This window comes from Ornithorhynchus anatinus, chromosome 2 (assembly GCF_004115215.2).
Source record: "Ornithorhynchus anatinus isolate Pmale09 chromosome 2, mOrnAna1.pri.v4, whole genome shotgun sequence".
NCBI classification, from domain to species: Eukaryota; Metazoa; Chordata; class Mammalia; order Monotremata; family Ornithorhynchidae; genus Ornithorhynchus; species Ornithorhynchus anatinus.
The window spans coordinates 138,998,399-139,024,355 of NC_041729.1; the positions used below are offsets into that span (position 1 = coordinate 138,998,399).

General features: G+C 46.7%; 3 protein-coding genes across 3 annotated transcripts; 2 read left to right on the forward strand and 1 right to left on the reverse strand.

Annotated features, from left to right (window-relative positions):
* Positions 1-2,561: 2,561 nt before the first annotated feature.
* On the forward strand, positions 2,562-3,473 carry LOC100090050 (putative olfactory receptor 52P1). Its single transcript, XM_001519249.3, has one exon. The coding sequence runs from the start codon at positions 2,562-2,564 to the stop codon at positions 3,471-3,473; it is 912 nt and encodes a 303-aa protein (XP_001519299.3).
* Positions 3,474-9,063: 5,590 nt separating this feature from the next.
* Positions 9,064-9,970, forward strand: LOC100090044 (putative olfactory receptor 52P1). Its single transcript, XM_007664561.2, is given in 2 exon segments — positions 9,064-9,186; positions 9,188-9,970. Coding segments are annotated over 2 exon segments (906 nt in total).
* A 9,599-nt stretch (positions 9,971-19,569) lies between these two features.
* On the reverse strand, positions 19,570-20,511 carry LOC100090036 (olfactory receptor 52D1-like). Its single transcript, XM_001519236.4, has one exon. It carries the CDS (start codon positions 20,509-20,511, stop codon positions 19,570-19,572), a length of 942 nt encoding a protein of 313 aa, XP_001519286.4.
* Between the last annotated feature and the right edge of the window lie 5,446 nt (positions 20,512-25,957).

Here is a 25,957-nt window from a genome sequence, read left to right on the forward strand (position 1 = left end):
CTTCACTTCTCTGTGCCTCAGTTTCCTCATCTGTAAAATGGGGATTGAGACTGTGAGCCCTAGGTAGGACAGGGACTGTGTCCAACTTAATTTGCTGGTATCCACCCACCCCAGTGCTTAGTACAGTGCCTGGCACATAGTAAGTGCTTAATAAATACTGTTATTATCGTTATTATTATTATTACTAAATTAAGAAATTTCTGCAGTCCATCTGAAAGCTAGAAGTCAGGTGGCACAGGCAGATCATGCTGGCATGATGCTGTTAAAAATGGACCAGGCAACAAGGAAGCATGATTGAAAATTAGGTTAGGGACTGCAAACTCATTGATACTTTCACTTTCACAGCCTTCACACAACATTTCAGGCTCTTCAATCAGTCAACCATATTTACAGGGTGCTTACTGTACTTTACACTTTACAAAGCACTTTGGAGATTTGAATACAATAGAGTTGGTAAACATATTCCCTACCCATGAGAAGCTTAGAGCTTAGATAGGGAGACAGACATTAAAAAAGACAAAATGTTGCCAACCTAATTGTTAGGTAGGGATTGTCTCTATCTGTTGCCGAATTGTACTTTCCAAGCGCTTAGTATATTGCTATGCAAACAATAAGAGTTCAATATATATGATTGAATGAATGAATGAAAATAAATTATGGATCTGTACCTAAGTGCTGTGGATCTGAGTTTGGGGTGACTATCTCATGTTTAAAGGGGACAGGTCCAAGGGCTTCAGACAGTGCCGAAGCCCAGATGAAAGCTAGTAGACAAGTGGCACAGGCAGACCAGGTTGGCACACTGCCATCAAAAATGGACTATAAGACTAAGGGGCATAAGTGAAATCAGGCCTAGCAGTGCAAACCCATTTATCTCCACCTTCCCAGTCATGGCAGCCCCTCGTGCTCTTCAGCATTCTGATGTTCTTACTTGTTTAGGGTTATTGATTTATTCTTTGTCCTATTAGATCTCATTTACTTTTTCTCTCACTCATAACTAAGGAATTTGTGCCTATTATGCCTTCTTGTGCTTCCTATTAGATTGTAAGTGTTTGAGGGCAGGATCACAACTTTTATTTCTTCTATGGCCCCTCAAATTTCTAGGGTAGGGCTTTGCACATAGGAGGTGCCCAATCAATGCTATTGATGGTGATGACGATGATGATGAAAATTGTAATGGTCATCAATGGTATATGTGTGCAGAACACTACTCTAAGCACATGAGAGAGCACAATACAACAATACAAGAGGGATGGGGGAAGGGGCATGGCCTAGTAGAAAGATCACAGGCCTATGAGTCAGAGGACCTGGGATCTAATCCCAGGTCTCCTGATTGCTTGCTGTGTGATCTTGGGAATTTGACTTAACTTCTCTGTGCCTGTTTTCTCAATAGTAAAATGGGGGATTTAATACGTGTTGTCCCTTCTACTTAGCCTCTGAGCCTCAAACGGGACAGGAACTGTGTCCAACCTAATTAACTTGTACCTACCCCAGCTCTTAGAACAGTGTTTGACATATAGTAAGACTTAACAGATACCATTAATAATAATAAAAAAAACCAGAGTTGGTAGAATGAAGATGATGAAGGTGTTGCTGATGATTGTCATTATCATCACTTTCAGGGTGGACTGGGAACTTATTGGATGCAGGGAACTACGCTGGAAGCTTACGAGAGTAGTCAAAATACATAAAACATACAATCCTTACCCTCAGGAGCCTTCTTTTTTTAAAAAAATGACATTTTTTAATCTCTTCCTCTATGCCAGGCACTGTACTAAGTGCTGGGGTAGATGCAAGATAATCAGGTAGGACACAGTCCACGTTCCACATTGGGCTCACAGTCCTAGTCATTTTACCGATGAGGCACAGAGAAGTGAAGTGACTTGCCCATGGTTACACTGCAAACAAGTGTCTGAGCTGGATTAGAAGTCAGGCCCTCTGACTCCTAGGGGTTGCTCTATCCACGAGACCACGTTGCTCACAGATTAGGTAGCATTGTTTTTATCATCAAGTCTGTACTTGTCAGCTGTGTGACTGTGGGCAAGTCACTTCACTTCTCTGGGCCTCAGTTACCTCATCTGTAAAATGGGGATTAACTGTGAGCCTCACGTGGGACAACCTGATTACCCTGTATCTACCCCAGCGCTTAGAACAGTGCTCGGCACATAGTAAGTGCTTAACAAATACCAACATTATTATTATTACTGGGTATCCATTACCCTTTTCTGGGATCCTGGGATTCTTCCAGTCTGATGGGAAGGGGAGAAGGAGGCCATCAAATCCAGGATACCCAAATGGGGATGGATGGTAAGCACAGATTGAAGGAAATAAAAGCATCACAGGTTTTGTTGAGAGATAAGTGAGTGGGGGAGGTCTAATCGGGGAGAGCTCCCTGGAGGAGTTGACCTTGAAGTGCAGAGAGGAGGGAGGAGCAAAGGTGGACAGTTCTAGTGTCCAGGTACTAAGACGTATTTCCAACAGTCCTCTTATAGGGAACCAGAGAGCTTTCAAAACACAGTTTCCCAGAACAGCCAGCCATGCCAAAGTTCAAGGAGTACAGTCCTATGATCTTCATTCTGAAGGGCATCCCCAGCCTGGAGGACCTGTACCTGTGGCTGTCCCTGCCCTTCTCCTTCATGTTTGCCGCCATTCTCCTGGGCAACAGCGCCATCCTGTTCCTGCTGGCAATGGAGTCTGCCCTGGACAAGCTAATGTACCACCTGCTGGCCTTGCTCTTGCTGGCTGACCTGGTCTCCACCCTGGCCATGATGCCCCAGGTTCTCGGCCTCCTCTTGTTCGGCGTCCAGGACATCAGCCTGGATGCCTGCTTGCTCCAGATGCTCTTCATCCATGGCATATCTTTGGTGCACTCCGCCGTGGTGGTGGCCATGGTCTTCGACCGTTATGTGGCCATTTGCGACCCCCTGCAGTACACAACTGTGCTCACCGGCTCCTTGGTGTGCCATCTGGGGCTAGTGGCACTGGCCAGAGGTGTGGGGCTTGTTCTTCCCATTCCCCTGCTGCTCAGACAGCTGACCTTCTGCCGGACAGTCATTGCCCACACCTACTGTGACCACATGGCCATGGTCAAGATGGCCTGTGGGCACACCGGGCCCAACCGTATCTACGGCCTCTTCATGGTCATCCTGGTGGTGGGCCTTGACTGTCTGCTCATGGGGGCCTCCTATGCCCTGATCCTGCGGGCCTTGCTGCAGTTGGCTTCCTGTGGGGCCCGCCTCCGTGCCCTCAGCACCTGCTCTGCCCAACTCTCAGTGGTTCTCATCACTTGGGGCCCCGCCCTCTTCTCTGCAATCATGTACCGCTTTGGCTGCTCCATCCCAGTCTACAGCCACGTCCTTCTGGCCAACTTCTACCTCCTTATCCCCTCTCTATTCAACCCAGTCATCTTTGGGGTGAGGACAAAGGAGATTCGGGACATTGTCACCAAGCACCTGGGCCACTGCCCTGGGACATAAACCCAGTGGAGAATGAAAAGAGGGGGACAGAGGCCAGCCCCTTCTGCCCCATTTGCTTCCTGATTGAACCAGTTCTTATTATGTGCCAACCTCTGGGCTAGACAAAGTCCTCATTTCCCTTCTGCATTTCCCCGTGTTGACTATGCATTTGGCTTTGTACCCCTTAAGCACCTGCTACTCATCCCAACCCCCCAGCACTTTTGTAAATATCTTTCTACTCTTTTATTTCCCCTCTCTGCAATTTATTTTAATTCCGGTCTCTCCCTGTGGTCTGTAAGTTTTTTGTGGGCTCAGATCATCTCTACCAACTCTATTGCATTACACTTTCCAAAGTGCTTAGTACTGTGCTCTGTGCACAGTAAGCACTCAATAAATACCATTAATTGATTGATTGATTGATAGACCAATCAATATACCAAGGAAGGGGTCAGACATAGTGCCTGTCCAATGTTGTGCTCATATGACTTCTGAGGGAGGTTGGCTGTCCCTGGGGCGAGGCTGGGATGTAAGGAGATGAAGAAAATGACCAGGAATGTGGGGAATGACTTTGTTCCACCTTGCCTCTGCCCCCTGGGGTGCAGGAGGTTTTATTTGGATTTGGTTCCATTCTCTCCATTCAGCCCTTCCAACCTGGCCCCCAGCAGTCTCCTTGAGAGCAACAGCTGGGCATGGTTTCTTTCCCCTCAGGATGGGCCTTCCTCTCCCCAAGGTCCTGATAAAGCATCCAGCTCTACCTGCCAGCCTGAAAAGCTGCAAACTCAGCCTGGGCAGCTGCAGGCAGGGGGACCTGAGTGGCCAATGCTCTCCTGAGTGGCCGGGGGTGGGCCAGCAACAGAGGCCCCGTGCCATCTGAAAGTGAAGAGCAGGCAGAGTCCCAGGTGAGTGAGGCAGGCTACTGACCCTTGACCATATCCCTGGTCAAGCTGGACTTAGTTCATGGCTTCCCGTAGTCCTGGGTTCCCAGGGTTGGGCAAGGACTCGTGGAACAAAGGGCCCTTTATAGGGGTCCCAGGGTGATTAAATGGATAGAAAGCTGTGTGGCCTAATGGAAAGATCATGGTCCCGGGTATCAGAAAGACCTGGGTTCTAACCCCAGCTCTGCCACTAGCTTGTTGTGTGACCTTGAGCAGTCATTTAACTTCTCTGTGCCTCAGTTAACTCATCTGTCAAATGGGCATTAAATCCTCCTCCTTCCCACTTAGAATGGGTGCACCCTGTGAGACAGGAACTGTGTCTAACCTGATGATTTTCTATCTACCCCAGCATGTAATATAGTGCAGGTACATAGTAAGCACTTAACAAGTACTGTATTTATTATTAATTATTAAAGATTTCCTAAGGGGAATTGAGAGTGTTGAACTCGGAAAAGGAAAGGACAAGGAAAGCTTGATGGAAATGGATAGCCTTCTTCAAGTTTAGGAAAGGTTCTCCTGGGGTGGACACTGACCCATCATTTGCTTTGTTAATAACAGATTTAACAGACTTAAGCTTCAGGGGGACAAAATGAAGATGGGTGAAAGAAGGAAGTTTCTAATGTTTAGAGGTATTAAACACTGGTGTAACTGACCAAGGGAGGGTGTGGAGTCTCCATTCCCAGAGATTATTGAAGAGAGGAACAACTAGATAGCCATTTCATCTGGGTGACGAAAGAAATTGTTCCGCTTGGAAAAAAAATGTTGGTATTTGTTAAGCGCTTACTATGTGCAGAGCACTGTTCTAAGCGCTAGGGTAGTTACAGAGTAATCAGGTTGTCCCATGTGAGGCTCACAGTTAATCCCCATTTTACAGATGAGGTATCTGAGGCACAGAGAAGTTAAGTGACTTGCCCACAGTCACACAGCTGACATGTGGCAGAGCCAGAAGTCGAACACATGACCTCTGACTCCGAAGCCCAGGCTTTTTCCACTGACCCACACTGCTTCCCCTACAAGGACAAGGAAGCAGGGGAATGGAAAAGACTACCTTCAGGGGGTGTCCTGATCATTTGAAGAAAGCCGCCTTCTGTTGGGTAAGTGATGGGAATGGAGAGGGGGTTATAGAAGAAGATTGGAAAACTGTACTCTTCCTCCAGCCAAGGCAGAAGAGAAGGGAAGAAAATTGAAAGAGAGGCTGAAGGATTTAGGTGAAATGTCAAGAAGAGATTCCTAGCAGGATTTAGGTGGAAAATATTGGCATAGGTCATGGAACATGGTTTCGCATCTCAGCCCAATGACCAGGTGGTGTTTATGTCTTCATAAAATCAACTGATCCATCAGTCATACTTACTGAATGCTTAATATATACAGAGCACTGTGCTTAGAACTTGGGAGAGTACAGTGCACCTTAGTTGGTGGAAATATTCCCTGCCCAGAGAAGTTTAAAGGCTAGAAGGGGAGACAGACATTAAAATAAATTATGTATATTTAAGTGCTGAGAATGTGTGGGTGGGGTCAATATCAAGTGCTTAAAGGGGACAGGTCTGATGTCTTCAGACTTTGCTGCAGCCCAGCTGAAAGCTAGAAGTCAGGTGGCACAGACAGACCAGGCTGATGTGCGGCCGTCAAAAATATATCTGGAGACAAGGAGGCATAATTGAAAATAGGTCTAGGGACTGCAAATTCATTGATGCCTCCACGGCCAAAGCAACACTTCAGGCTCTTCAATCAATCAATCATATTTATTGAGTGCTTATTTATGTGCAGGGCACTGTACTAAGCACTTCAGAGATTTGAATACAATTGGGTTGGTAGACATAGTCCCTGCCCACAAGAAGATTACAGTTTAGAGGGGGAGACAGACATTAAAAAAAGACATAATGCATAGAACCACTGTGAGTCTGAGTGTGGGGTGACTATCTCGTGTTTAAAGTGGACAGGTCCGAGAGCTTCAAACAATGCTGCAGGCCAGTTAAAAGCTAGGAATCAGGTGGCATGGACAGACCAGGCTGGCACACTGTTATCAAAAATGGACTGTAAGACTAGAGGGCATAAGTGGAATCAGGGCTAGGCACTGCAAACTCATTCATCTCCATCTTCCCGGCCATGGCATTCTTATGTATTTACCTGTTTAGGGTGATTGATTTATTCATTGTCTTGTTAGTTCTCATTTACATCTATTCTCACACTCATAGCTAAGGAATTTCTGTCTGTTATGCCTCCTCATGCTCCCTCTTAGATTGTAAGTGCTTGAGGGAATAATAATGGTGGTATTTGTTAAGCGCTTACTATGTGCAGAGCACTGTTCTAAGCGCTGGGGTAGATACAGGGTGATCAGGTTGTCCCACGTGGGGCCCACAGTTTTAATCCTCCTTTTACAGATGAGGAAACTGAGGAACAGAGAAGTGAAGTGACTTGCCCACAGTCACCCAGCTGACAAGTGGCAGAGCCGACATTCGAACTCATGACCTCTGACTCCCAAGCCCGGTCACTTTCCACTGAGCCACGCTGTTTCAGGTCCACACCTTTCATTTCTTCTGGGGCTCCTCCAATTCCTAGAGGAGGGCTTAATAATAATAATAATGGAATTTGTTAAATGCTTACTGTGTGCCAAGCACTGTTTTAAGAACTAGGGTAGATACAGGGTGATCAGGTTGTCTCACACAGGGCTCACAGTCCCAATCCCCATTTTACAGATAAGGTAACAGAGACACAGAGAAGTTAAGTGACTTGCTCAGACAAGTGGCGGCATCGGGATTAGAACCCACGACTTCTGGTTCCCAGGCCTGTGCTCTTGCCACTAAACCATACTGCTTCTCACCCTGGCTTTACACTCAAAAGGTGTCTGATCAATGATGATGATGTTGGTGGAAGTCGTAATGAACATCAATGGTATATATGTGCAGGGCACTATATTAAGCACCTGGGAGTTTACAATACAACAATGGAAGAGAGATTAGGGAAGGGGCATGGCCTAGTGGAAAGAACATGGGTTTGTGAGTCAGATGACCTGGGATCTAATCCCGGCTCTTCCAGTTGCTTTCTGTGTGACTTTGGGAAAGTAACAACTTCTCTATGCCTCAGTTTCCTCAATAGTAAAATGGGGATTAAATATCTGTTCTCCCTCCTACTTAGCCTCTGGGCCCCAAGAGGGACAGGAACTGTGTCCAACCTAATTAACTTGTACCTACCCTAGCTCTTAGAACAGCATTTGATACAAAGAAAGTGCTTAACAAATACCATTAATAATAAAAAAAAGAGTTGGTAGAATGAAAATGATGATATGTTGCTATTATCACTATCACCATCTCCAGGGTGGCCTGGGAGCCTCCTGGGTGAGGGAACCATACTAGAGCCTTGTGAGAGTAGTCAGAATAAGAGCAATCCCTACTCTGACAGAGTATTTTTAAAGAGTATTTGTTAAGCTCTTACTATGTGCCAGCCACTACAGTAAGTGTCGTTGTCTTCTTCCAGTGCCTTCGAGTCGTTTCCGACCCATAGTGATTCCACGGACACACCCTCTTCAGAATGACCCATCTTTTATAATAAGGTCACCTGATATGTACACCTGTAGAGTTCCTTGGTAAAGATAGGGAAGTGGTTTACCATTGTCTTCTTCTGCGCAGTAACAACTTAAGTTTCTGCCGTTGTCTTTGATCTCAACGTTTTGATCACTTGCTAATCCACCTTCGACTTTTTCCCAAGTCACTGCTGCCCAGCACAGGTGAATTGACTCTGTAACTCAGATGCTTCGGCTGAGACCTTTCCATTATGGATAGCCCTATATGGCATAGCTCTAAACTTCATAAGTGCATGCAAACTTTCCTTCCACAATAAGGTATTGATTCATAGAAGAGAAGTGCTGGAGTAGATACAGGGTAATCAGGTTGGACACAGACCATATCCCAAATGAGGCTCCCAAACTTAAGCCCCATTTTACAGATGAGGTAACTCAGGCAGAGCGAAGTGAAGTGACTTGCTCAAGGTCACACATCACCCAAGTGGCAGAACCTGGCTTAGAACTAAGGTCCTTCTGACTCCTAGGGCCATGATCTATGCACTAGATCATGCTGTTTCTCGTGGGGCTTACAGAGTGGGCAAAAATGACTGTCATCATCAAGTCTGTGCTGGGTGTCCACTCCCTGTTTCCAGGATCCTGGGGTTCTCCCAGTTTGATAAGGAGGAGGGAAGAGACAAGACAGACACACAGACTGTCATCCAGATATTCCCAAACAGAGGTGAGAGAAGCATGAGTTGGCAGGTCACTTAACTCCTTGGTGCTTCAGTTTCCTCATTTGAAAAATGGGAATTAAGTACTTGTTCTCCTTCTTGTCTAGACTGTGAACACCACTGTGGGCAGGGAATGTGTTTCTTGTTGTATTGTATCCTCCCAAGCACTTAGTACAGTGCTCTGTATAGAGTAAGTGCTCAATAAATACGATTAAATGATTGAATGAGTTGAAGGGGAAAAAAAATTGTCACAGGTTTTGTTGAGGGATGAGTGGGGGGCTAATCTGGGAGTGCTACCTGGAGGAGGTGAGCTTGAGCTGCAGAGGGGAGGGAGGATCAAGGGGGAACAGGCCTAGTATCCATGTACTCAGAAGTATTTCCATCATCAGTCCTCATACAAGAGACCAAAGAGCTTCTCAAGACAATTTTGCCCAGAGCAGCCAGCCATGCCAAGGTTCATCCAGTCCAGCCCTGTGACCTTCACCCTGAAGGGCATCCCTGGCCTGGAGGATCTATACCTGTGGCTGTCCCTGCCCTTCTCCTTCATGTTCGCCACCACTCTCCTGGGCTAACAGCACCATCCTGTTCCTGCTGGTGATGGAGTCTGCCTTAGACAAGCCCATGTACCCCCTGCTGGCCATGCTCTTGCTGGCTGACCTGGTCTCCACCCTGGCTATGATGCCCGAGATCCTTGGCCTCCTCTGGTTCGGCGTCCAGGACATCAGCCTGGATGCCTGCTTGCTCCAGATGTTCATCATCCATGGCACCTCTGTGGTGCACTCCGCCGTGCTGGTGGCCATGGCCTTCGACTATGTGGCCATTTGCGACCCCTTGCACTACACCACTGCGCTCACCAGATCCCTGGTGTGCCATCTGGGGCTGGTGGTGTTGGTCAAATCCATCCCCCTGCTGCTCAGACAGCTGACCTTCTGCCAGACAGTCATTGCCCACACCTACTGCGACCATATGGCCGAGCTCAAGATGGCCTGTGGGCACACCGGGCCGGACTGTATCTATGGCCTCTTCGTGGCCATCCTGGTGGTAGGCCTTGACTGTCTCCTCCTTGGGGCCTCCTATGCCTTGATCCTACAGGCCGTGTTACGATTGTCTTCCCGTAGGGCCCGCCTCCGTGCCCTCAGCACCTGCTCCAACCATCTCTCGGTCATTCTCATTGCCTATGGCTCCGTCCTCTTCTCTGCCCTCGTCCATCGCTTCGGCCATTCCCTCCCAATCCACATCCACATCCTTCTGGCCAACCTCTACCTCTTTATTCCCTCTCTGTTCATCCCAGTCATCTTTGGGGTGAGGACCAAGGAGATTCGGGTCATGGTCACCAAGCACCTGAATTACTGACCTGGGCCACAAGGCCAGTAGAGAATGTAGGAACAGGGATGGGGACAGCCCCCTTTTGCTTCATTTACTTAATGATCAATTCAGTTCTTACTATGTGCCAACCACTGTGTTAAACTAAGCCCTTATTTTCCCTAAATGACCTCCCCGCTGTGTTGACTGTGCACTTGGCTGTGTATCCCTTAAGCACTTTTGATATGCGTGGCGCAGTGGAAAGAGCATGGGCTTTGGAGTCAGGGCTCATGAGTTCGAATCCCAGCTCTGCCACTTGTCAGCTGTGTGACTGTGGGCAAGTCACTTAACTTCTCTGTGCCTCAGTTCCCTCATCTGTAAAATGGGGATTAAGACTGTGAGTCCCACGTGGGACAACCTGATTCCCCTGTGTCTACCCCAGCGCTTAGAACAGTGCTCTGCACATAGTAAGCGCTTAACAAATACCAACATTATTATTATTATTATATGCACCCCAGCCCTACAGTACTTATTATTTACACTAGTGTCTTTTCCCTCCCCAGACTGTAAGCTCTTTATAGGCAGAGAATGTGTTTATTGATTGTTGTATTGTACTCTTCCAAACTATTAGTACAGTGCTCTTCACACAGTAAGTGCTCAATAAATATGATTGAATAAATGAATAAATATTTATACTCCATTTCCTCTCTTTTAAATTTATTGTAATCTCTGTCTCTCCCTATAGATTGTAAATTCTTTGTGGGCATGTGTCACAGAAGCAGCATGGCTTAGTGGAAAGAGCCCGGGTTTGGGAGTCAGAGGTCCTGTGTTCTAATTCTGCTTCTGCCACTTGTCAGCTGTGTGCCTTTGGGCAAGTCACTTCTCTGGGCCTCAGTTCTGTAAAATGGAGATTGAGACTTTGAGCCCCATGTGGGACAACCCTGACTACCTTGTATCTACCCCAGTGTTTAGAACAGTGTTTTGAACATAGCAATTAACAAATGCCATTATTATTATTACCAATTCCATCATATTGCATTTTCCCAAGTCTTTAATGGAATGCTTTGCACACAGCAAGTGCTCAATAAATACCACTGATTGACTGACTGATTGACTCTTAAGTAGATACAAGGGAATGAGGTCCAACATGGTCCATGTTCAGTGTTGTAGTCACAATCTGAGCGGTAGAGAGAACAGGTCTATTATGTAGGGGAAACGGATACACAGAGAGGTTAAGCGACTAGCCTGAGGTCGATCAGTAGGCCAAAGGCAGAGTTGGAAATTAGAATCTGAGTCTCTGGACTCCCCAATTCTGTGATCATTCTTCTGGGCCATGCTATCTCTCCTCCACCTCACCTCCAACCACTCAGAATATTTGTTTCCATGTAGGCTCACTTGGAGCATTTAAAACCGCCTCACCTCCCATTATCCCCACCTTCATGGTCATAGCATCCAATCAGCCACTTTATCTCTCCTCTGAATCCCTGCTTATTTACATTTTTCTTCATTTATCAAACTGGCTTCTATGATCTTTAATCCATCAATCAGTAACATTTACTGAACACTTAATCTTTGCAGAGCACTGTACTAAGCTCTTGGGAGAATTCGACTTTGAAGCGGCTTATCTTCCCAACTAAGGTCAACCACATCTATTCTATTTAATGTTCCCTAAGGGCTTAGGACAAAATCCTGCACTCCACACGGTGCAGTCAGAGCTATTGATGCTGAAGATGCTGAGAAGAAGCTGTTGTGTGATTAGATCCCCACAGCCAACCTTTTCTCTCTGAACAGTCAGTTATGTAACTTCTCTCTGGGATAGCTCTGGGTCAGAGGGAGGCTTTAGCTGGACACAGGAAACAACCACAGAACTTTCAGAGTTCTCTTCTCTCCTCTTTCCTTTTATCCCCCATTTCCTCCCCCTGCTTTCCCCCGGGGGAAACAGGAGAAAAGTTGAAATAGAGGAAAGAAGGAGCCAATATTTTAATCTGTTCCTTAACTCTTTTGTGGACAACTGAACTCAATTGGGGGACAATTGGGGAACTTTCTCTCTAGAAAATCTGGTGGTCCTTATTATTGAACCCCAAGCTCCCAGTACAGAAACCCAGACAAAGTCAGTTGAAGTACAGGTATGTTGCCATCTCTCCAGCTCCCATTCTTAGACTTTGAGGGTCAGGGACCTTGTCTACTGTTCATCTAGAGACTTTTTCCTAACATTTAGTACAGTGCTTTGTACATTATAATCTCTGAATACTTTTTCTACCACTAGTACCTCTACCACTACTATTAAACCAATAGTTAGTAAGGAAGGCTCCAAGTCAGAAGAGGCCAAGGACCTGGGGAACAGTGTGGGAGGGGGAGATGATGATGTCTGTGAGGGCCAGCATGGCCAGGTGCGGGAACATGGTCTTCTGCAGGCAGAACTCCATGGAGATGGTGGACATCAAACTGTTGTTGCCAAGCGAGGTGAGTATGCTTGGTGAGTATGCAAGGTGAGTATGAGAAGCAGCGTGGCTCCGTAGAAAGAGCATGGGCTTGGGAGTCAGAGGTCATGGATTCGAATCCCAGCTCCGCCACTTGTCAACTATGTGACTGTGGGCAAGTCACTTAACTTCTCTGTGCCTCAGTTACCTCATCTGTAAAATGGGGATTAACTGTGAGCCCCACGTGGGACAACCTGATTACCCTGTATCTACCCCAGAATTTAGAACAGTGATCTGCACATAGTAAGCGCTTAACAAATACCAACATTATTATTATTATTATTATGCACAGGGAGGATGAGGGGAAGGAGAGCCAGGTATGGCTGGCCTCCAGTCCTGGGATGCCATGCAGGAAGAAGGAACAGGGAAGAGGCAGGGAATCATTACAAGTCAGCATGCCTTGGGCGACCAAATTCAGGAATCTGGGGCAGGGGGGCAGGGTGAGAGGAGAGAGAGAGAGAGAGAGAGAGACCACAGAGCAAGGGGCTCGGTGTCAGTCCCCAAGTTTTCAAAGAGCATCCCCCAGGGAGCTGAGGTCCAGCAGAGGTCCTCAGAGCTCCCAGGAGGGGAGACAGCACAGACAGGCACAGACACGTGTGGACAGATACAATAATGACAAGAATGAGCTGGGTCAAATGAAGGGCAATGTAACAGTAGAGCTGACTATAAGTAACCTGTATGAAAGGCAAAGGGAAATCTTTAGGAAACAAAGATAGGTCAGCCTTTAGAAAAACTTTTCACTGAACCTTTTCAATAGCTGTTGTTGCTCCTACTTAGACTGTGAACTCCATGTGGGATCTGATTATCTTGTATTTACTGCAGCACTTAATACTGTGCTTGGTATATAGTAAGTTCTTAACATATTCCACAATTATTATTTCATAGGGGATCTATTCCATTGGCAATACAAGCATTAGGCCTTGTATTGCTTGCTGTGTCACCTTGGGCAAATCACTTAACTTCTCTGGGCCTCAGTTTTCTCAACTGAAAATGGGATTAAATCCTACCTCTTTAGACTGTGAGCCCCATGTAGGACAGGGACTGTGTCCTACCTCATTAATTTGTATCTACCCCAATACTTTAAACTGATCGACACATAGTAAGAACTTAATAAATGTAATGATAATAATAATAATCCTTGCCATTGAAAGTCTGAGAGTCTGATGGGAAGACACAAAAGGTGCACACACATACACGCACACTATACTGGGCGATAGGAGAAGGGACAGATGAAGAAGACACCGTCTCTAATCGTAAGAAGCTGACAGTCTCACGGAGGAGAAGGGTCAGAACCAGTAACCCGGACATATTAAACAGGGAAGGAATGTGAGCTCACGGAAAGAGCAAGACCCTGGGCATTAGCGGACCTTTAGATAAGGCCTCAGTTACCTTATCTGTAAAATGTGGATTAACATCATGAGGTCCTTGTGAGATAGGGACTGTGTTCAACCTGATTAGCTTGTATATACTCCAGAACTTAGTACAGGGCCTGGCACATACTAAGCATTTGAAAAGCAGCATGGCTTAGTGGAAAGAGCTCTTTCCATGACTTGGGAGTCAGAGGTCTTGAGTTCTAATCCCAGTTCCACCACTTGTCAGCTCTGTGACTTTGGGCAAATCATTTAACTTCTCTGTGCCTCAGTTCCCTCATCTGTAAAATGGGGATGAAGACTGAGAGCACCATGTACGACAACCTGATTTTCTTGTATCTCCCCAGCACATAGAACAGTGCTTGGCACATAGTAAGCGCTTAACAAATACCATTATTACAATTATTATTATTATTACCCTGTCCCCCCATAGCCTGTGTTTTCACTACATGTTTTGGCAAGGTTGCTGTAAGGGAATTAGGGAACATTCATCTAGCAACAAGAGCCCGTCTGGTTGTCACATCATGGTATTGGAGGAAACGGCTTTTACATATGCATGGGGGCCCATGGGATAGCAGTCCAGCTGACAACTATGGCACTTTTTCCTCCACATGAGGTTTTGGAACAACCCAGTCCCTGTGTTGTAGAGCTGAGTGAACAGTGGATCTGTGATGGTTCAGACCCCTGAAGTTTGACTTTTCAACTTTGAAAACTCACTCACATGGGGCTTTAGAAAGTCACTTATGAAGAAGGTGTGTGGTTTCAAGTGAAATAAGTAGTGGGAAGGGCTTATTTTGTGTGAGTTTACAGAGAAGCTTTTTCCTTCCTCCCTGCCCTCTCCTGTCCTAACTCCAAATGGGAATATCATTGAAAGAGCCAGCCCTTAAAGGGCCAGGTAACAGCTGATGGGAAAACCCATACTGGACAGCTGGATGTCCAGGAAACATTTGATTTGGACAGTGTATTCCAATATTGCTGATCTCCCAGGGCTCCTCAGTCAGGCGCTTCCTGCCATTCCCATGGTAACCAGTGCTGAAAACTGAAAAAAGACACTACACCTCAGGGAGGGAAGTACTTCAGTTGGCTACCATAGAAACCAGACCCAAGCAAGAAGTGACAGAAAGGATACTTTCATGGCTTGGTAGAAAGAGCACAGGCCTGGGAGTCAGAGGATGTGAGTTCCAATCCTGGCTCCAATGCTTGTCTGTTGTGTGACCTTGGGCAAGTCACTTAATGTCTCTGTGCCTCAGTTACCTCTTCTGTAAAAATGTGGATTAAAAGTGTGAGCCCCACGTGGGAATCTACCCAAGTGCTTAGAACAGTGCTTGGCACATAGTAAGTGCTTAACAAATACTATAATTATTATTATTAATCATTATTATTAATACTGGCTTTGGAGACACCCAGTCAGCTCCACCCAAATGGCCAAAATCATTATAACAATATAAATTTATTCAGCAGGCACCAAGATGATGGACAGAACTTGTAGAATATGCTGCTAACACTCTCAGAGAGGTGTAGAGTAGAGAACACAAAGACCCAGCTCTCAACAAGTCAGGCACCTTTAATCCCTCTCCTTCCCAGGAGTCTCAGCCCATGGCCACGGGTGCAGGTACCAAACATGGGCCACTTATATGGTTGGGGTTTTAAAACATAGATCCATTTGCTTAAGCCCACCTCAAGCTGACCCAATCACCTCTCCTTGGTCCTCCTGAAGATGATTACCCCCGCAGTACAAGCCATCATTAGTGCTTGGCTTCTCATTACTGGTTATGAAGGAAGTTGGCCTCCGATGGCCTCCGATGGTACCTGTTCATCACTCTTGGTCCCTCCTCCAACAGGCCAGTTCATCTTCACCTCATGGCACGGTCTGCCATTATGGGGCCACGTGCCCTGGGGTGGTAGGGGAGCACTCCTAATATAGTGTTGGTAAAGACAGGGTGGTATCATTGATGTCAAACTGTGATGGGGTGGGTTTTGAGGTGTCGTGAGGTGCACTCCAGGGTAGGGGTTGGAGGGTGCAACATGGCACCTCGGGGTGTTGGGGTGTTTTGGGGAAGGGGGTGCAAGAGCCAGTCCCAGATCCTGGGACTAGTAGGTAGCCTGGATGGAATACAAATTCATCAGTGCAATCCCCTGGGAAGGATGGAGTGAGGGATTCATTCATTCATTCAATCGTACTTATTGAGCACTTACTCTGTGCAGAGCACTGTACTAAGTGCTTGGAATGTACAATTCAGGGCCTGGGCAGTATGCCAGGGTCAAGAACAAATCCCATGCAGGATCAAATTCTCCTTGACTATATCTTGGGACTCTCTTGCCCAAGACCAGTGTGCATTCCCAGTTTATTACTTGCCTGACTGGTAGGAGACCAGAATCTCCAGGGCCACAGCATACTACCCAGAGAACAGAAGGGCAACAACCTGAATGGCAGGTGGGAGTCAGGGCAGGAATGCTGGGAGGCCAGACTGTCTCCACTTGCATTTCAGGACAGCAAAGGTAAGACTGAACGATCATCCTCCCTTCTCTCTCCTAAGCATTGGGTTTTAGTTCTTCCAACATATGTGTAATCCTGGCAAGGGACCACAACCGTCATGAGTCTTAGCCTCAGATTCAATGCAGATCATGGGTTCAAGTTTTCACTCTGCCCCTAATATCCTGAAAATCTCTCATCCTCATTTTCTTCATTGATAACGTGGACAGAAATGCTTCCTTCTACCAAACAGAGGTGACTGGGACTTGGAACCTGACGATCCAAGTAGTATTGAGTGAGTGGCTCCCTCTGGGAAAACTTAGGTGCACAATGGCCTGAAGGAGATGGGGAGTGGAGAGTATCCGGGCTGTATTCCTCTCCCAGAGGTAGTCTCCATACCAACCATCTTTGGGGAATATTGGGAACTGGGTATTTTCAAAAGGCTGTTGAATCAGAGAGGAGCTGGAAGAGCAACTTAGCAGCAGATTGGCCTTGTAGTCAACTAATGTGAGGAAGGAGCACAGGCCTGGGAGTGGAATATAGACTGTGTCCAATTTGATTAGCTTATATCTATCCCATTGCTTAGTGCAGTGCCTGACACTTAGTAAGAGCTTAACAAATGCCAAAAAAAGTCAGATGATCAATCATATATACTGAGCACTTGTCTGCAGAACATTGTACTAAGCACTTGGGAGCGTACCACATAACATACTCAATAGATGCATTCCTAGCCCACAGTGGGCTTACAGTCTAGAGGGGGAGATGGACCTTATTATGAATAAATAAATTTTGGATATGTACATAAGTGTTGTAGAGCTGAGGGAGGGGTGAATAAAGGTTGCAAATCACCCAAATCAAATAGAGGTTGCTCTGGGGAAATCCCCAGAAACTCCATTTGAGGGGCTGATGCTAGTAATGGTAGGGACTGTTGCGGCCAAATAAAAGCAATGTAATAGCAGGGTGGAATGCCAATTGGCCTCCACCACTTCTGCCCGTCTTCCCTCCCCGCAAGACACCCTGGGACTTCGAGAGAGAACCTGAGAATCCCCAGATGGGAGGGACTTTTTCGTTCTCATATGCTCCAGCCTTCTGCCTCTGCCAGATCACTGGGACCTGAGGTAGGCATACAGTGCTGCATGAATTTGGGTGCAGCAGTGTTTGGGTCATTCACTGCTTGGCCCATAATAAGTGAAAGATTCCCCTCTGGGGTGGATCCTATTGTGCATAATGGGATGAGGGAGAGGGAAAGAAAAGGGTCTCCAGAAAGGAGTCATTGGCTCCAGTCTTCTGCCTCTGGCATGGACATCCACACCATCATCCACACCATCAATGGCATTTATTGAGCACCAACTGAGTGTGAAGCACTACAATAAGCACTTGGGAGAGCCCCACAGAAGCAAGACACATGACCACTGCCTTTAGGTCCCATGAAGCTTACAGTCTAATCAAGAGGACAGATTGATGGACATTATTTTAAAATAGTGGCTGAAGGAAGAGAAGCAAAGACATAACAAATTTTCACAAATGTTTCATGAAAGTCATTGAATGGGGCGTTGGAGGTCTGATCTATCTTAGGCTTTTCGGGAAAAGGAAACATCTTAGACTTAAGTGGTAAATCCTAATTCTCACCTCTCCACCACTCACTAGGAGGAAGTTCTGCATGAGGTCTCACTGAAGTCCCTCTTGCTGCAGCTAAAGGGCATTTACTCTCATCCTGGTAACATGGTGATCACTGTCCACAATTTAACCCCCTGAATCCTTTCCCAGGTCTCCATCACTCCATCCCCCTACCAAAGCCTGGACTATCCCCACATCACTGCCCCCTCTCCTGCCCAGACACAACCTTGAGCACTTTGGGAAAACAACTCTGGCTGTGCCCTTCCACTCCCTTCCACACTGTGGGCATGGACATATAACCTCTTGCTGGGTTGCTGCATTTCCTAATGCAGGGTCTGCCTCTGTATCTGAGCCAGTCTCCTGGGGACCAGATCATTGCAAAGACTCAATTTGCAGACAACAACCCCTGCTTCAGGCTGGTCTGTCTGCTGTCATGGTCCCCTGCTGTTTCCTATTGTTTAAGGCTCTGCTTCACTGGGTCATTTATTCTGCTTTTATGGTTTGCATGTGCCCCCTTACCTCTTGAATAAAGGACACATTCCCTTTCCTTCCTTCTGTACATCTCTTTAGCACCCACCCAGCCACTCCTACCATTTAGGGATACACTAATTAGGCCCAGTCAGGTTCAGCTTCCTCAGTTCCAGCTGAGTGGCAGAAAGGGGATGACCACAGACTAAGTGGAAAGCTTTGAAAAAAATAATAATGGTATTTATTTAGCTTTTTACTAAATATTATGTGCCAAGCACTTTGGTTAGCTGAGACCCTGTCCTGTCCGGTACTCACCTTCCTGACTGAATCAGGGACAACAGAAACTTCCTCCCATCCTAATGGAAATACTGGGTTGGGGGTGATCACAAGGGGATCACTAGGGTCTGAGGTAGGCATACAGTGCTGCGTGAATTTGGGCGCAGTAATGTTTGGGTCATTCAATGCTTGACCCATAATAAGTGAAAGATTCCCCTCTGGGGTGGAGCCTATTGTGTGCAATGGGATGAGGGAGAAGGCCGGAAAGGGGTCTCCAGGCTATATTCCTCTCCCTAGAGTAGCCTTCACACCTAAGCAGCATGGCTTAGTGAAAAGAACATGGGCTTGGAAGTAAGAGGTCATGGGTTCTAATCCCAGCTCCTCTACTTGTCAGCTTTGTGGCTTTGGACAAGTCACCTAACTTCTCCGTGCCTCAGTTACCTCATCTGTAAAATGGGAATCAAGACTGTGAGTGAGTTCCACATGGGGCAACATGATAACCTTGTATCTACCCCAGAGCTTAGAAAAGTGCTTGGCACATAGTAAGCGCTTAGCAAATACCATCATGATTATTATTATCAATCTACCTTTGGGGAACATTTGTGTCCCTGGGCATGCTAGAAAGGTGGCTGTCAGAGAGGATTCAGCACTTCAATCTACGCAAATGAAATCAGACAATGAGTCACAAATCAATCAGAGGGAAGCCCTAAAAATGATTCAGTCAACTTTTAGCTGTCTTTTGTCTTTCCCAGTATCGGCTTGGGAATACATGAGGCATCCATAAAGGGACAAGGATCAGCAACACTTACACAGGGCAGAGTGGTCAGTTGGGAGTGGAATGACCTTGAGGGACATGTCCATTATTGCCTCTCAGCCACCTCCGGGGTCTCATGTCTCTCTGTTGATGGGGTCTCCCTGGTGCCCTTTGCTGGAGCTGGTGGTAGCAGTGAGGGGGTGTGCAGGGCCCTATTTGTAACCCAGGAATAGAGTCAGAATCCTCTGGCGGATATGCTTGGTATTAATGCCATACACCAGCGGGTTGAGCACAGGGGGTACCAGGAGGTAGAGATTGGCCACGAAAATGTGAACCTGAGGAGGCATCCAGTGACCAAAGCGGTGTGTGAAGAAGGAGAAGAAAGCCGGAATGTAGAAAACCAGGATGACACATACGTGAGCCCCACAGGTGCTGAAGGCCTTGAGCTGTGCATCCTGGGAAGGCAGGTGGAGCACAGTATGGAGGATGAAGCCATAAGAAAAGCCAATGAGCACCACATCCATCCCTGTGACCGAGAGTGCAACCGTCAGACCATAGATGATGTTGATCTTGATGTTGGCACATGCCAGCTTGGCAATGCCCATGTGCTCACAGTAGGTGTGGGGGATCACATGATGCCCACAGAATGGCAATCTCTGGATCAGGATGACGAATGGGAAGACAAAGAAGAGGCCTCGGACTACGCAGGCCATTACAATTTTCCCAATGACACCAGGGCTGAGGATGGACGAGTAATGTAGTGGGCGGCAGATGGCCACGAAACGGTCAAAAGCCATGGCCAGCAGGACAGCTGACTCGGTGGCAAAGACCATGTGGATGAAGAACATTTGAGTGAGGCAGCCATTGTAGGAGATGTGCTGGGCCCCAAACCAGAAGATAGCCAGCATCTTAGGTAATGTGGTGGAGCAAAGCACCAGGTCTGTGAGCGAGAGGATGCAGAGGAAGAAGTACATGGGCTCATGAAGGGTCTTGTCACAGGCGACAACCAACAGGATGGTGGCATTGCCCAGCAGAGCCATGGTGTACATGGAGCAGAAGGGGATGGAGATCCAGATGTGCTGATGCTCCATCCCAGGGATACCTAACAGGAGGAACGTGGAGGGATGGAAGTTGGTAGTGTTGGAAATCAACATGGTGACCTGGGAAGAAGGAGAAGTGGGGAAAGATAAACTCTAAAATTATCCCAAGAAGAGTAATCACTCAAAGTCAACTCAAGACCCAAATCCTTCTTAGAAGAGTGCTCAGTACTTAGAACAGTAAGAGCTTAACAAACACCAAATAATAAATATTACTATTCAGGAAGCCTGCCAAAACCCCTTACCATTTTTCTAGCTTTGGTCAGTCTTATCCTCGTGCCTTCTATACTTATTCATTCATTCCTTCATTCAGTCACATTGACTGAGTGCTTACTGTGAGCAGAGTGCTGTACTAAGCACTTGAGAGAGTACAAAGAACAATAGACCCATTCTCTGCTCACACCAAGCTTACAGCCTAGAGGAGACAGACAATATAAATAAATTAAGATATGTATATAAGTGCTGTGGGCCTGGACGTGGGCGTAAATAAAGGGAGCAAGTCAGGGCGACTTAGAAGGAAGAGGGAGAAGAGAAAAGGAGGACTTAGTAAAGGAAGGCCTCTTGAAGGGGGAGAGAGTAATTGACCCAGAGGGAGTCAAGGAGAGAAATGGAAAAGAAGAACTGGAGAAGCAGTTGTAGACAACTCACTCAAGGAGTTAGGAGAGGAATGGTAGGAAGGAGATGAGGTGATGATTGGAGGCAGTAGTCAGGTCAAGGGGGGTTTTTTTTAGGATATGGGAGACATGAGAATGTTTGAAAGCAGATTTAAAGGATTTCCATTCTCCCCACTCTATGAAGAATTTGGAGCACCTTTGTATAATTGCAACATGGCCTAGAGGAAAGAACACAAGCCTTGGTTCTAATCCCAATTCCAACACTTGTCTGCTGTGGGACCTTGGGCAATCACTTAACTTCTCTGTACCTTGATTTCTTTATCTGTAAAAATGGATGCCTCAGGTATAGCACTTGAATATCTTGTATCTATACCACTGCTTCTTACAGGGGTGTAAACACTTAACAAATATCATTATTATTGTTATTACTACTAGTTTTTGCTTATTCTTTGTGTGCTTCTCCACTGCTTTTCTTCCAGTACACAACCTTCAACTCAAAGCAACACTAGGATATTATTGCTTTGAATTGGACAATTCAAATCCAATTTAGATTAGTCCAATTTTCTAGTCATTATGCCCCATTTAGCCTCCATATCCATACTACCTTCCCGTACCGACCAAATTGACACTCTCAACACCACCCTTTCTACTGGACTCAGCTCTTTCGCTTCCTTATCCTTTTGTCAAACTCATTCCGCTGACCCACAGCCCTGGATGCCACCCAAAACTTGTCCTCATCCTGACTTTCCCATCAGTGTAGATGGCACCTCCATCCTTCTTGTTTCCCAAGTCCATAGGCTTGGCATTACCAGTGAATCCTCTCTCTCATTCAATCTACATATTCAATCCATCATTAAATCCTGTGGGCTCTAACTACACGACATCGCTAAAATCCACACTTGCCCCTAATGACCTGGCTACTTACTTTATTGAAAAAATTCACTCTCAGGCATGATGCCCCTAACATCCCCCCATCCTCTCCCCAGTCTCTCCACACTCCTGCCCATTCTTCAACTCTCCCATCTTTCCCAGCAATATCTCTAGAGGAGATCTCCTGCCTTCTCTCAAATCCACCTCCTCCACCTGCATATCCGACCCCATTCCTTTGCACCTTATCAAACACTAGTCCCCTCCCTTCTTCTGTCTCTAAACTGCCATCTTCAACTATTCACTCTCCACTGGCTTCTCCCCCACTGGTTTCAAACAGTCTCATGTCTCCCTTTTCCTAAAAAAAAAACTCTCATTTGACTCCATGGCTCTCTCCTTCCATTCTTCTCCAAATTCCTTGAGTGAGTTGTCTACACCTGCTGTCTCAAGTTCCTCTCCTCCAATTTTCTCCTTGACCCCCTCCAATCTGGCTCCTGTCCCCTTCACTCCAGAGAAATCACCCTCTCAAAGGTCTCAAAGTATCTCCTTCTTGCCAAATCCAACAGCCTCTACCCCATTCTAATCCTCCCTGACCTCTCAGCTGCCTTCGACAATGTCAACCATCCTCTTCTCCTGGAAACATCCCCAAAGTCACCCCTCTCCCTTCTCCATTCCCCCTGCTCCCAACCCTCTCCCCTACTTTCCCATCCTTCCTTGCAGTATCCTCAGAGAAGATCTCCTCCCTTCTCGCAAGTGCCACCCCCTCCACCTGTGCCTCGGATCCCATTCCCACTCGCCTTATAAAAACTATTGCCCCTTGCCTCCTCCACTCCTTAACTTCTATCTTTAACCACTCACTCTCCAGTGGCTTCTTCCCCTCTGCCTTCAAACATGTCTATGTCTCCCCCATCCTAAAAAAACCCCTCTCTTGACCCCACTTCCCCTTCCAGTTATCATCTTATCTCCCTCCTACCCTTCCTTTCCAAACTCCTAGAATGAGTCATCTACACTCGCTGCCTTGAATTCCTCAACTCCAACTCTCTCCTGGACCCCCTCCGATCTGGCTTCTGTCCCCTCCACTACACCAAAACTGCCCTCTCAAAGGTCACCCATGACCTCCTTCTTGCCAAATCCAATGGCTCCTACTCTATCCTATTCTTCCTCAACCTCTCATCTGCCTTAGACACTGTCGACCATCCCCTTCTCCTCCACACTTTATCTCACCTTGGCTTCACGGACTCTGTTCTCTCATGGTTCTCCTCTTATCTTTCTGGACGTTCATTCTCGGACTCCTTCGTGGGCTCCTCCTCCCCCTCCCATCCACTAACTGTAGGGATTCCTCCAGGGTCTGTTCTTGGCCTTCTTCTGTTCTCCATCTATACTCACTCCCTTGGTGAACTCATTCGCTCTCACGGCTTCAACTATCATCTCTATGTAGATGACACCCAAATTTGCATCTCCTCCCGTTCTCTCCCCCTCCCTCCAGGCTCTTGTCTCCTCCTGCCTCCAGGACGTCTCCACCTGGATGTCTGCCCGCCATCTAAAACTCAATATATCTAAAACTGAGCACTTTATCTTCCCTCCCAAGCCCTGTCCTCTTCCTGACTTCCCTGTCACTGTGGATGGCACTACCATCCTACCCATCTCACAGGCCCACAACCTTGGTGTCATCCTCGACTCTGCCCTCTCATTCACCCCACACATTCAATCTGTCACCAACACCTACCGGTCTCACCTTCACAATATCACCAAGATCCACCCTTTCCTCTCCATCCAAACTGCTACTGTCCTGGTACAAGCTCTCATAATATCCCAACTGGATTATTGTTCATTCATTCAATAGTATTTATTGAGCGCTTACTATGTGCAGAGCACTGTACTAAGCACTTGGAATGTACAAATCGGTAACAGATAGAGACTTAGCCTCCTCTCTGATCTCCCTTCCTCCTGTCTCTTCCTGCTCCAGTTTATTCTTCATTCCTCTGCTCGGCTCATCTTCCTTCAGAAACACTCTGAGCATGTCCCTGCTCTCCTCAAAAACCTTCAGTGGTTGCCTATCAACCTTCACATGAAATAAAAACTCCTCACTCTTGGCTTCAAAACTCTCTATCACCTTGCCCCTTTCTACCTCACCTCCCTTCTCTCTTTCTACTGCCCACCCCGTCCACTCTGCTCCTCTGCCTCTCACCTCCTCACGGTCCCCCGTTTGCATCTGTCCTGCCGTCGACCCCTGGCCCACTGTCCTGGAATGCCCTCTCTCCTCATATCTGCTTTGAAGCACTCAATCACCTTACCCAATCCTACCTTACGTCACTACTCTCCTACTACAAACTAACTCTCTTCCCCTCTTCAAAGCCCTACTGAGAGCTCATCTCCTCAAGAGGCCTTCCCAAACTAAGCCTCCCCTTTCCCTCTGCTCCTCCTCCCCTCTCTTAACCCCCTCCTGCCCTCTGCTCTTCCCCCTTCCCCTCCCCTCAGCACTGTGCATATTTGTATATATTATTTATTACCCTATTTATTTTGTTAAATGAGGTGTATATCTCCATGATTCTATTTATCTTGATGATGTTATTTTGTTTTATTCTGTTTTGCTTAACTGTCTGTCTCCCCCGTTTAGACTGTGAGCCCGTTACTGGGCAGGGATTTTCTCTGTTGCCAAATTGTACATTCCAAGCACTTAGTACAGTGCTCTGCACAAAGTAAGAGCTCAATAAATACTATTGAATGAATTATCCAACTTGGCTTCAGTGACTCTGTCCTCTCCTGGTTCTCCTATCTCACTGGCCACTCATTCTCAATCTCTTTCATAGGCTCCTCCTCTTCTTCCCACCCTCTAACTGTTGGATGTCCCTCAGGATTCAGTTCTGGGTGCCCTTCTATTCCCCATCTACACCCTCGCCCTTGAAGAACTCATTCACTCACAGGGCTTAACCTATCACCTCTATGCAGATGAATTTCAAATCTATATCTGCAGCCCTGATCTCTTTCCCTCTCTGCAGTCTCACATTTCCCCCTGCCTTCAGGATATCTCTACTTGGTAGTCCTCTGAAAAGCTCAAACTTAACATGTCTAAAGCAGAACTCATTATCTCCCTCCCCTCAATTCTGTCCTCCATCTGAGTTTCCCATCACTGTAAATGACACCACTATCCTTCCTGACTCACAAGCCTTGCCATTTTCTTTGGCTCCTCTCTCTCATTCGATACACATTCTCAGTTCATCACTAAATCTTGTCAGTTCCACATTCACGACTTCACTAAAATCCATCCTTTCCTCTCCATCCAAATGAATGTCATGTTAATCCAAGCATTTATCTTATCCCATCTTGATTACTGTATCAGTTTCCTTACTGACCTCTCAGCCTCCTGTCCCTCTCCACTCCACTCCATACTTCGTTCTGCCACCTGAATCATTTTTTCTGCATAAACATTCAGGCCATGCTTCCCCACCTCTGAAGAACCCCAGTGGTTGCCCATTCACCTTCGCATGAAAGAGAAACTCCTACCATCAGCTTTGAAGCACTTAATCACCTTGCCAACTCCTACCTCACCTCACTACTCTCCTACTATAAAACCCACACACCTCACTCCTCTAATGCTAGCATTCTCGCTGTACCTCTATCTCATCTATCTTGCCACCTACCTCTTACCCTTGTCCTGCTTCTGGCCTGGCACACCCTCCATCTTTATATATGATAGATGATTACTCTCCCCCTCTTCAAAACCTTATTAAAGACACATCTCCTCCAAGAGGCTTGCCGGTCCTAAGCCCTTGTTTGCTCTTCTCCCACTCCCTTCTGTGTCACCCTAGCACTTGGGTTAGCTTCCTTTATTCATATCCCCTCCCAGCTCCATGGCACTTATGTACATATCTGTAATTTATTTATTTATGTTAATGTCTGTCTCCCCCTCTAGACTGTACTCTTCTTATAGGCAGGGAATGTGTTACATTGCTTTATTGTACTTTCCCAAGTGCTTAGTACAGTTCTCTGCACACAGTAAGTACTCAATAAATATGACTAAC